Raw genomic sequence first — 12,281 nt, forward strand, 5'->3', positions numbered from 1 at the left:
TTTAAAAACGATATTATAAAAGTGTAAACCGAGCATTTTCATTTGATATTAAACTCGACCATCGTTTTTGCAAATAAAATGACCAGAATAGCAAGACCTGTCACAATATTTAATAACTTACACAGTGTGTAAATCCAATACGGACAATAAATAAACCAGATATGTAATTTATCCGTCTAATCATTATTTAAGAAGTTTTTTTTTAATTTACGTTTTTTATAACCATAATTTTGGCTCGTAGGTATGTTCTTCTGATAGGTATAACCCCAATAATGTTTTAGTTTCAAGCGTATTGCGTGATTTGGTTTTTGAACCAAAATTATTAGATAAGTACAGGCATGTTAGTAAAGAATAAAGTCAAAGTCGAAGTCAAAATATACTTTTTTCATGTAGGCCTAGTAACAAGCATCACTTATGAACTTTTTACATATTAATATATTATCTTAAGCTAATTATCAGAGCAATTTATTTATATTAATATTATTCCATAGATAAAGAATTAAGGCTTGGCCACACACAGAGCGCGACGCAGCGCCGCGTCCACGCCGCGTGATGCCGACGCGATGCATGGTCACACAGAGCGCGCGCGGATCGCGCCGGCCTCACGCTCTCAACACTCCTCCAGCCCTCATCACGCGGCGCGGACGCGCGGGAACGCGGCGCGGCCGCGCGGGAACGCGGCGCGGCCGCGCGGGTGCGGGGCGCGGCGTCATGCGGGCGTGACTCGCGCGCGGAGGGTCGCTCATTCCTTCCTAAGCCATAGATCAGAGTGTTTGTTTGTTGTTCGAAGCGACGCTACTATACGAAAATGTCGAGTGAATCGGACGACTCTGACATTGAGGACACTCTTTTGTTACTGGCGGCCGCTTCTAGAAAGCGTCCAAGAATGTGGGTTCATCCAATTAATACTAAAAGATTGGAATATGGAGAATATAACAGATTGTGCCGGGAGTTACAATCGGATGAAGAAAAGTTCTTTTCATACTTCCGCATGTCCAAAGGCAGCTTTGAAGAACTTCATAATATTTTGCAACCATTCATAACGAAACAAGACACTAATTGGAGACTGGCAATTAGTTCAAAAGAAAGACTGGCGATTTGTTTAAGGTTTGTATTGATTGTTTTGATTATTACAACATTAACATTATGCCTTCTTTATAATCTCACTTGTAACCTGTCTTAATATTGTACTTTAGAAAATATTTAAATTATAATTTTAAACAATAACACAACATAGGGGCTATTCATAAATTACGTCATTTCAAATTAAGGGGGGGGGGGGGTCTGGACATCGGATGACGGTAGCATGAAGTAGGAGGAAATGGGGTCATTTGAAGCATGATTTTTGGATGATTATAGGGGGGCGGGTCAAAAATCGTCAAAAATCGATGACGTAATTTATGGACAGCCCCATAACATAAAACGGCCATTTGCTTAAGGTTTATTTATTGATTGTTTTGATTATTATAACATAAACTTAATGCCTTATTTATTTTATAATCTCACTTATAATCAGTCTTAATATTGTACTTTAGAAAATTATTACAACATAAACATTATGCCTTATTTATAATTAATAATCAAACGAACTTACCTGTGAAGTTTGATTACAATTATACGAGTATCCAAATCCAAGACAACAATATAATTTACTGAGCAGCAGCAGTACATGGAATCATGCCGTCCTTGTCACACATTTTAGAGATATAATATTTAAAAAACAAGTTCGCACTGTCCCTCTCACTCGCTACGCTATCATCCCCCGCCATCCCACTCCGACACCGCTCCTCAGATACCCGTCATTATTTCAGAGTGAATCTTTTTGTGTTATGCACTGAGACTATTTTATTTTTATTTTCGGGGTTGGGGAGCGGGACTTTGTTGTCTTGGATTTGGATACTCGTATAATTGTAATCAAACTTCACAGGTAAGTTCGTTTGATTATTAATTATACTTCCTATCCAAATCCAAGACAACAATATAATTTACTGAGCAGATGTTCAGAGCCTTGTATCTAAATACAGATGCGAAAATAAAATGAAATATCGATATCAAATCAGTAAGTTACGTATACCGTTACTGATATTACTGATTTCAGCTGAAGAGAACAACGGTGTCTCATAAGAGGTACATATTAATTTATACCAAAAAATTGTAATTATTTATCTACCTACAAATGTAATTTTATGTAGATATATATATCATAATAATATTATATTATAATGATGGGCGTCATTAATTAACTTAAATTATTATTCTTAAATTACTTGAATCAATATTCCTTTGTGGTGAAAGTAAAAAACAAAAAAGTAGGGATAAAACTTTCTTTGGTTACATTGTAATACCTATTGGTAAGTTTTTTAAATGTAATTTTGCCATTGCTTATGTACTTAAACCATTACGCCATTGAAAGGTGTGTTCAATCTTTAGTTAGCTCTCAATCAATATTGGACCCATTATATTATTGATATTTCAATTTCATTAAAATACGAGTATACAATGTTTTAATTTTCAAGATTATAATAACTTCAACGGTTGAGGATGTGTGTTTTCTGTCAGACACTATACTTATAAATAAGCCGTTTTGTATCATTTAGATTTTTCCAACCACTCACTGGATGTAATTATTTTATGCGTTATGATTTAACTATGAATGCGTGTCTTTTTAAGTATTGACACTAAAATATAACTTTATGACACTTTGCAATGAATATTCAATACAACAATAAATACCCTCTTCTATACACAGCTTATAAATGTGGGTAAAGGAGATTTTTCTTCATTGCAAGGTTGTCGTTGAAATCAAGTTTCTATACTTTTAGACTAAGTCCGGACAACGACTAGTAGAAAATCCTGTAGGTATTGTTTTGAAACTTATCATTTTTCAAATTTTCAATTATAATTCAGCTTTATAATATAGATTTATATAGTTGGTCAAACCAATTTGTCAGTCAGTAACAACCAGGAAAACTATACTTATCTTTTTCTTTTGGGTACTAGTACTAGTGTAAGACAAAGATAGTATGATTCTCTCTGTCCTTGATTGAAATGAGACAGTCACATTCTCAAACAATATGTAAATAGCTAAATAATATATATAGATAGACTACCTTTATTAATAAATAAGTCGTCTTTCTTTACGTATCTTACGTATCTGACCGATGACGACTACACGTGATACAAGTGGTAAGTAAACTTTGGTAGATTGTAGTGTAGGTAGGTGTTAAATTATGATATTATATTTGTGAACGAAATATAAGGCATTTACTTGAAATTTAACTTTCAAGGAGTAACTTATAGTAACATTTTTTAACGTTACAATAAGACTGTGCAGCGTGCACAGTATTCTTGTGATACCTACACAACCAACAATAATTAGAAAAACACAGATAGGAGTTATTTTTAAACGCAAGTTCTATTTAATAAATCAGATAGAAATATAAAAATTAGGTGAGTTGACCGTGACGTCACGATGTAAATGTTTTATGTAAATTCCATATTATTAGCAAACCGTTTTGACAGTTCAAAAAAAGTAGGAAAATACCCTATTATAACTGTACAGCAAGACAATATGACAACCTAGAGCATTTAAATTAATGACAATATTAAATTTTATTATTGTTTAAGGATATCAATCCTTTATTGCGATTGTCAATCTAGCTATTTAGCGAAAGCGATTCATGTAACAGGTTACAGCATTTAACTCTGGTTGCAAGGTTGTACAATTGTGCATATTGGTTTTCAGCTGAGGTTTCCAGCGTTGATTTCGCGTCGTGGGATGTATGCGTCAACCACGGCGCAGCCCTTGTTAGTTGCGGCGACGACGGTCCCCTGAAGTTTAGAGCCGAGATAACCAGTAAGCAAATCGTACTGGATTTGTTACGAGTAGGTAAATTGGGCTCGTTGAGATGGTATATATTTGACTGCAGGTCAAATATTGAATGCAAAATCGTTTAAAGGGTTACATATATCACTTTCCATATATTGTTCACTCGTCATACAGCACCGTTTGTGTACATTTTGTTACCAGGATTTTAGCCTGCATTAATACCAATTAAATTACTTCAACATAACTAAAATCTCCTCTGTATTTCACATACGTAAAGCCACAGTCACATCACTATTAAAGTGGAGTCAACATAAAGATCTGGATACAGACTATGACAAGTACATTACATTGGCATCAACACTGTTACAGTGGAGCAACGTTATATATCTTTGACTCAGTTTACAACGAGCAAAGCGTCTGCAGACCAAACATACCGAAGAGCGTAAAGACCGAAGAACGAAGTGACTGAAGAACGAAGTGATCGAAGAGCGAAGCGGCTGAAGAGCGTAGCATCCGAAGAGCGAAGCGACCGAAGAGCGTAGCATCCGAAGAGCGAAGCGACCGAAGAGCGAAGCGACCGATGAGCCAAATGACCGAAGTAATCGAAGAGCGATTCAATCATTATTATGTAGTTTTAGATATTACGCAATAATCATCATAAATCTTCAACACAATAAATGTGGAGTAAAGATAGCCTCGTCACTATTAATGCGGGGCAAATTTAACCTCGACGCTGTGAAAGCGGAGCTCTCGACACAATTACTGTGGAGTAAATATAGTCTCCTCACTATTAAAGTGGGGCAAAGTTACCCTCAACGCTGTTAAAGCGGAGTTCTCGACACAATTAATGTGGAGTAAAGATAGCCACGTCACTATTAAAGTGGGGCAAATTTAGCCTCAACGCTGTTAAAGCGGAGCTCTCGACACAATTATTGTGGAGTAATGATGGCCTCTTCACTATTAAAGTGGGGCAAAGTTACCCTCAACGCTGTTAAAGCGGAGTTCTCGACACAATTAATGTGGAGTAAAGATAGCCACTTCACTATTAAAGTGGGGCAAATTTAGCCTCAACGCTGTTAAAGCGGAGCTCTCGACACAATTATTGTGGAGTAATGATGGCCTCTTCACTATTAAAGTGGCGCAAATTTACCCTCAACGCTCTTGAAGCGGAGTTCTCGACACAATTAATGTGGAGTAAAGATAGCCTCTGCACTGTTAAAGTGGGGCAAATATAACCTCAACGCTGTGAAGGCGGAGCTCTCAACACAATGATTGTGGAGTAATGATAGCCTTTTCACTATTAAAGTGGGAGAAATTTTGCTTTTAATCTCGTTTTTAACTAAATATTTATGTGATATGAATTTTAATTTATACGTGTTAATTAATGTGCAATATTATAAACTCTCCTTTTGTCATTGACTTTTATTTGGTAACACGTTTAATACCGAGTACCTACCTGTTTGATGATCATCTTGTTGCATAGTTTACCTAAGCTTGTAAAGTACTCACTCTACTTAAATTACCAAATTCTGAATCCCAGTTGTCATTAGAAGGTTTTACTTATATTTCCGATACGATTTACGCATGGGTTAATGAACCTCGACGCTATTGTACTAGCGCAGTATTATTGTTGGACGTAGTCCATAATATTACACTAATCAAGTACCTATACTCTGTCCATGATTTATTTCATTCTAAAATTACATTGAGTTGATAATGTGCAAGTGTCTAAAAAAAAATTATGTAAGCACATTCATGAGGTTTACACGTACAGAGTAGGTACTATTGTAGAGAGTAACTAATAACTGGCTATGTGATGTTTAGCTTATTATAGCATTGGTACTTAATACTGTCAATCAAGAATGTCTAGTTATCACAAAGCAGGAGATTAACTGATGAGCAAAGGGAGGCGACCACACCGACTGGACCCAAGACTCGACGATACCGCGATGTGCGATTAAAGTACCTAATCCGTTTTAATCCTTACGATCCATTCACTATGTCGGTATCGAAGCACGCATAGCGCGTGCTGGTTGTATACGTCGGTTACTGGCATTAAACACTTTAAACAGTCGCTCAAACTATTCTTCAAGTATCTTGTAGATTGTGTATTTAATGAAATTTTTCATTTTACATATAAATGTAGGTACCTGTAGGTATCTTCATAAGATGGTAATTAAACTTGTTGGTTACAGAATATGTATATTTGCACAAAGACACATTTGCTACTGTTCATAAGCACTTATTACCAATCGGCAAGGATTAATATTGTTACCTATCTTTTTTATTACACGGTAGGGTAGATCGGACATGGTAAGGGCCGTTTTCTTAAAACGATTACGTAGTACGTATAAATACCTAGGTATATAAAGTTTATTCAATTCAGATATGGTTTGTATACTAGTATACAGTATATAAAATCTGTAGGCGAAAGCATGTCAATATAATATAATAATATAGTGTTCGCATTCGTAAACAATTTACTGAGCGAACATTACATAGCATGAATGTACCATTTTTTATTCAAAACATGAAATGTAAGTAATATCTACATATAACTATAACCTTTGGATTTTGAATTAGTCATATAACTGGGTTAAAGGTCATTTTGTGATTTATTTATAGCTCCGTACTTATTTTATTCTAAAAAGAAGGTAGTTGTAACAATTGATTTCGTACGAACGCAAAGATTACTTACTTAGTTGATTTCTTAGGTAATGAGTTTATCACGCTAAATGAAAATACGATTACAAATTAAAGTATACCAGCCATGTCAAGAATTGTAAACGAGACTAGACTTGCCGTGCCGAAAAAACATAAATTTTTCGCTCGGGGGTACGGCGGTGGCCGGCAGTACAAATAATGTTTTAATTCTATCATTATTATCATTCAGCGCTCAATAGACATATTAAAATTACTCACCCTAACTTCATCAATCGAAACACACACACAGATATTTAGCGGAACACTATTTTGGCGAAAATACGTGTGACTCGGACTAACACAAAAACATGTAATGACGGGTATCTGAGGAGCGGTGTCGGAGTGGGATGGCGGGGGATGATAGCGTAGCGAGTGAGAGGGACAGTGCGAACTTGTTTTTTAAATATTATATCTCTAAAATGTGTGACAAGGACGGCATGATTCCATGTACTGCTGCTGCTCAGTAAATTATATTGTTGTCTTGGATTTGGATAGGAAGTATAATCTCACATATAAGTCTTAATTTTCATAGTACTTAGAAAATATTCGAATTATGATTTTAAACAATAACAACTATGGATTGCAGAACCGGTACTGTTTAAAAGAACCGGGATTTTCGGTACCAGGCAAAAATGGAACCGGGATTTCCCGGTATTTTCGGTACTTTCGGGACTGCCTTAAAAAATCAGTTTTTATCTAAATTTTCATTAAAAAAAGCGTAAAACGACCATGAATTTTTCTCTAAACATGATAGGTATTTAATTCTTTACGACGTGTCTTTAAGCCACACGATAATTGCCTACATTAACTGTCGTACTTAATATACAAATAACTAATAATAATATGTATACAATTATTTATTGTAGAAACACTTATGTTCTTAAAGTTTCAAATTACAACAATATAAAATATACTACAAATTAAATTATTTTCTGAAAATATTTTAATTTGTTTTTATCAAGTAGAAACACTACTATATAAATTATAAACTGAAATAAATGCCATATACTAAGAAAAAGTGACCAAGGCCTCCAGTGCCCCAGGCTGGAATCGAACCAGCGTCCTCTGCTATCGCGGCAGGTGCCTGAACCACTCGGCCACCGGGTCACAGCGGCATTAGTCAAATTTTTCCAAGTATATGCGCTTCTTACTGAAGGCTTGGTCACTTTTTCTTAGTATATGGCATTTATTTCAGTTTATAATATAAAATATTATTCATATAATATTTTATATTGTCGGCATTGTCAAACTCATTGAATATTTCTGTTTTGATTTTAATATGTGGACAGCCATAAAAGTATTATAATACAGTAATTTTATACATTTCGCGTTTGCGTTAAATCCGGTAGTTCTGATTTTTGCAGACGTGTTTATGATGTTGGCCCAATGAATAAGACAAGTTGGTGACTTCGAGCGCTGAACAAAACTTTGTCAAATATCGAAAAATCCGCGAAAATTTCGGTTTTCTTTAGATTTGGGCGATTATAACTCTAAAGGACTAGTTTTTGACAGTACCTTCCTTAGACGTTTTTAAAGAAGCCTAAATTTGCTACAATACGAGATTAGAACTGTCTCTGTAGATTGAATAGTTTCCGAGATAAAGGCTTTCAAAATTTAGATATTTTTGAAATTGAGCTCGTAAGCTAAGTGAGTGCAGTGTGCACTTTTGACTCAGGCGATGCCGTACATACCGTACATACCCTCCAAAAAGGGAGGGGTTTGGGGGGTAGGCACGGTACGATCTCGTAGCTACTGGGCCAAATCAGCTTTGTTTGACCCTATGAACAATCGTGCCAAACAGCATCGCCTAAGTCAAAAGTGCATACTCACTGCACTCAGCTTACGAGCTCAATTTCAAAATAATCTAAATTTTAAAAGCCTTTATCTCGGAAACTATTAAATCTACAGAGACAGTTTTAATCTCGTATTGTAGCAAATTTAGCCTTCTTTAAAAACGTCTCAGGAAGGTACTATCAAAAACTAGTCCTTTAGGGTTAGAATCGCCCACAACTAAACAAAAACCGAAATTTTCGCAGGTTTTTGATTATTGACAAAGTTGCGTTCGCCGCTCAAGGTCACAAACTTAGATTATTTATTGGGCCAACATCATAAATAAGTCTGCAAAAAAGCAGTTGACTTGACGCAGAAGAGCCACGTTACAAAATTCTACAATTTCACTGGATTATTAGTATTATCAGCCTTAAATTGATATTCTATCAAAGTATGTTTCTTTAAAAAACATGATATTTCACTCTAAGTAACAGAAAACAGTCAAAAATTGTATTGGAAATGTTAGTCCCGAAAATCCCGAAAGTACCGGGATTTGTATTTTAAATTCCCGGTTCTTTGCTTTGCTCAAAATCCCGGGAATTCCCGGTACTTTCGGTTCCGGTATTTCCCGTAACAACATAAAACGTAAACTTTCACAAAAAACATGGAGCATCTAGTCAGATTCAGGTTCTGGATTATTAAAGCGTTCTCGTTCTACAGCTATCTCGACTATATTAAAATCACTGTCAACTTCCCTAGTCGTTTCTTCATGGCTGTCTACGCTGCTGATCATGGAATATGACGGCGACAAAACAAACGATACTTGATTAGTACGCGAGGATTCCTCGCGTAATGATCGCAGTTCTGCCTCGGAAAATAATTTGGCTAACTCTAGTTTTATTTTGGTTTGCAACTCGGGTGAAATTTTTTTAAATGTTTCTGCGTAACTTTGGAAAAGGTAATCAATTGAATCTTTGGCTTTATTAGTTTTGGGTTTATTGTTTAAATAATTAATTATCTTATTTAATGGGTCTTCGCTTTGTCGCGATCCGGATGTTCTACGTTGTGATGAGGGTGGAGTCTCTCTTTGTGAGTACTCAGGCTCCACCGGGTTCGGAGAGAGCGAATGCTGTGATGAAGAAGGCACCTGCGCCACAGGAGATGATTGAGGAGGAGATGGTTGCGGTGAAGGAGGCGGTTGTGGTGAATTTGTGTTGTCGCTGTCCGTTGAATTTGTTTCATTTGATTGTGTTATGTTTGAAGATCGGGGCCGAACCACATTGAAATCATCCAAGAAGCGTAGCTGCTCTGCCCAAATATAGTTGCTAACTATTCTTCCGGAGCCTGTCTTTCCTTTTAATATTCTTTTATTTTTAAAATACCCGTCTCGGATTGTCTTCCATTTTTTCTTTACTGCATCACCTAAAATAATAATAAATAAGCGTTATTAAAATAAAACAATACATTATTCATTAGATCCGTTTTCGAGATCGCGAATAGAGAGAGATAAATTAAATGTAAATTAAACGAAAATTTTAAAAACCGGCCAAGTGCGAGTCGGACTCGCGCACGAAGGGCTCCGTCCGTACCATTATACAAAAACAGCATAAAATCACGTTTGTTGTATCGGAGCCCTACTTAAATATTTATTTTATTCCATTTTCTATATTTGTTGTTATGCAACAGAAATACATCATCTGTGAAAATTTCAACTGTCTAGCTATCACGGTTCATGAGATACAGCCTGGTGACAGACAGACGGACAGACAGACAACAGAGGAGTCTTAGTAATAGGGTCCCGTTTTTACCCTTTGGGTACGGAACCCTAAACATTAGTCTACTAATTTTTTTTTCATTCTCGAAAACACGAGTACATTTCATATATATATATATATACTACTACTTGCACAATAATTACGTGGTTTCGGCATTTCGAAGCGAGCGCGGGAAACGTGGCGGTGCGAGCGCTCAGGCGGGCGTTCGGCGGCCCTCTGTCGGTTGTATCGTCGACTATACGCCGAGCGGTAGGCATATAGCGCGCGGCCTTGAGCGTGTGAGGGAGGCCTGGCCGTGCGCCGTCGCAAGTTTCAAAGGAAATGCCGACAAAGGAGCCGTGCGCACTTGATCGCAAGAGACTTCGTATTTGTGCCTACATATTTATACCGACGGACGCGCGCTAGGTTTTCTTGTCTCAGTAAGGGCGGTATTCCACCTGTCAAATTTCCATCCAATTTCTTTGTCCAACGTCAGTGCATCTCACTCTCTCATTAAGCAAAATGTGAGACAAAATATACAAATTGGACAAAGATATTGGACAGATGGAATACCACACTTACACACAAAAAAGTGTCTCAAGATTTTCATACGTAGGTAGGTATTTAACGTATTGAAAATCTAGGGACACAGTTTTTTAGGGTTCCGTACCCAAAGGGTAAAACGGGACCCTATTACTAAGACTTCGCTGTCCGTCCGTCCGTCCGTCCGTCCGTCCGTCGGTCCGTCCGTCCGTCCGTCCGTCCGTCCGTCTGTCTGTCACCAGGCTGTATCTCACGAACCGTGATAGTAACTGTCTAGACAGTTGAAATTTTCACAGATGATGTATTTCTGTTGCCGCTATAACATCAAATACTAAAAACAGAATAAAATAAAGATTTAAATGGGGCTCCCATACAACAAACGTGATTTTTGACCAAAGTTAAGCAACGTCGGGAGTGGTCAGTACTTGGATGGGTGACAGTTTTTTTTTTTGCATTATGGTACGGAACCCTTCGTGCGCGAGTCCGACTCGCACTTGCCCGGTTTTTATTTTCCGTTATTTATATAGGTAAGTATTTATTAATGATACACGTTTTCGTATTTTTTTAGGTACCTAGCTACGGGGGATTCGTACAAAACGATTGCGTTTTCTTTTCGTGTCGGGCGTTCCACGGTAGGCGGCATAGTAGAAAACGTCTGTCAGGGAGTGTGGAATTCTTTGCAGCCTATCTATATACCCACGCCAACCGAAGACACATGGAGAAAATCAGAAAGCGGTTTTAGAGAAATTTGGGATTTTCCGAATTGCTTGGGCAGTGCCGACGGGAAACACGTCGCAATAAAATGCCCCAAAAATAGTGGGTCGAATTTATACTGTTATAAAAACTTTTTCTCAATCGTGCTACTAGCGATAGTCGACCCATTTTACCAATTTATAGTGGTGGACATAGGTAGCTGCGGCCGTTTCAGCGACAACGGTATCCTAGAAAGTCCAGGCTTTTACAAAGAATGCCTAGAAGGCAAAACCCTAATGCCACCTAAAACTTTGCCGGGCACGGATGACTTAGTGCCGCAGGTACTTATCGGTGATGAAGGTTTTGGATTAAAGCCATACCTAATGAGACCCTTTACCCAAAGAGCGGCCCTACAAGACGAAAGTAAAAGAAACTATAATAAGAGGTTGAGCAAAGCAAGACGTGTTGTAGAAAACGCATTTGGTATTTTGGCCGAGAAATGGAGAGTGTTTCATAGACCCATGGAATGCTCAGTCAACACAGCAGAAGCTGTCGTAAAGGCAGCATGTTGCCTTCACAACTTTTTACGCGCCAAGGAAGGCCGTATGCAGATTGTCCCTGAGAACAGCATGGCCACGGGTTCAGCTTTCGTGACCAATACGACGCCGCGTAATAATCAGCCTTCGGTAGAAGCCTTTGAAATTCGAGAAAAATTCCGGCGATATTTCGAAACTAATTGAATTATAAAATATAAAAACATATACTTACTGTTTTGGTTTAATTCTTCTGCGATTCTCATCCACAACACAGCCTTCATATTTACATTTTTATAATTTTTGTCCGAGAGATCATATATAATTTTATGATCTCTTACGAGATTAATTAATTTTTCTATATCCATAATTACAATCACAGAATAACTAATATTGCTACGCTCGCACTACGCACCGCTCACTGCCTAACGTCCGATCCGACTGATGCCAGCGCGA

At 37.3% G+C, this 12,281-nt stretch overlaps 1 protein-coding gene across 1 annotated transcript; it reads left to right on the forward strand.

Moving 5' to 3' along the window:
- Window positions 1-745: 745 nt before the first annotated feature.
- On the forward strand, window positions 746-12,032 carry LOC134805923 (uncharacterized). The gene is made up of 3 exons (XM_063779113.1): window positions 746-1,107; window positions 11,168-11,368; window positions 11,609-12,032. Exons 1-3 carry the CDS (start codon window positions 809-811, stop codon window positions 12,030-12,032), a joined length of 924 nt encoding a protein of 307 aa, XP_063635183.1. The 5' UTR covers window positions 746-808.
- Window positions 12,033-12,281: the final 249 nt, after the last annotated feature.

Source organism: Cydia splendana, unplaced genomic scaffold (assembly GCF_910591565.1).
Source record: "Cydia splendana unplaced genomic scaffold, ilCydSple1.2 scaffold_81_ctg1, whole genome shotgun sequence".
NCBI classification, from domain to species: domain Eukaryota; kingdom Metazoa; phylum Arthropoda; class Insecta; order Lepidoptera; family Tortricidae; genus Cydia; species Cydia splendana.

What these genes read in the sequence shown, in the direction of transcription:
- LOC134805923 (XM_063779113.1), top strand. Translation starts at nt 809, where the DNA reads ATGTCGAGTGAATCGGACGACTCTGACATTGAGGACACTCTTTTGTTA. An exon ending in AGACTGGCGATTTGTTTAAG is followed by an intron (nt 1,108 to 11,167) that starts GTTTGTATTGAT and finishes GTATTTTTTTAG; the next exon opens with GTACCTAGCTACGGGGGATT. An exon ending in TGGGATTTTCCGAATTGCTT is followed by an intron (nt 11,369 to 11,608) that starts GGGCAGTGCCGA and finishes TAAAACTTTGCC; the next exon opens with GGGCACGGATGACTTAGTGC.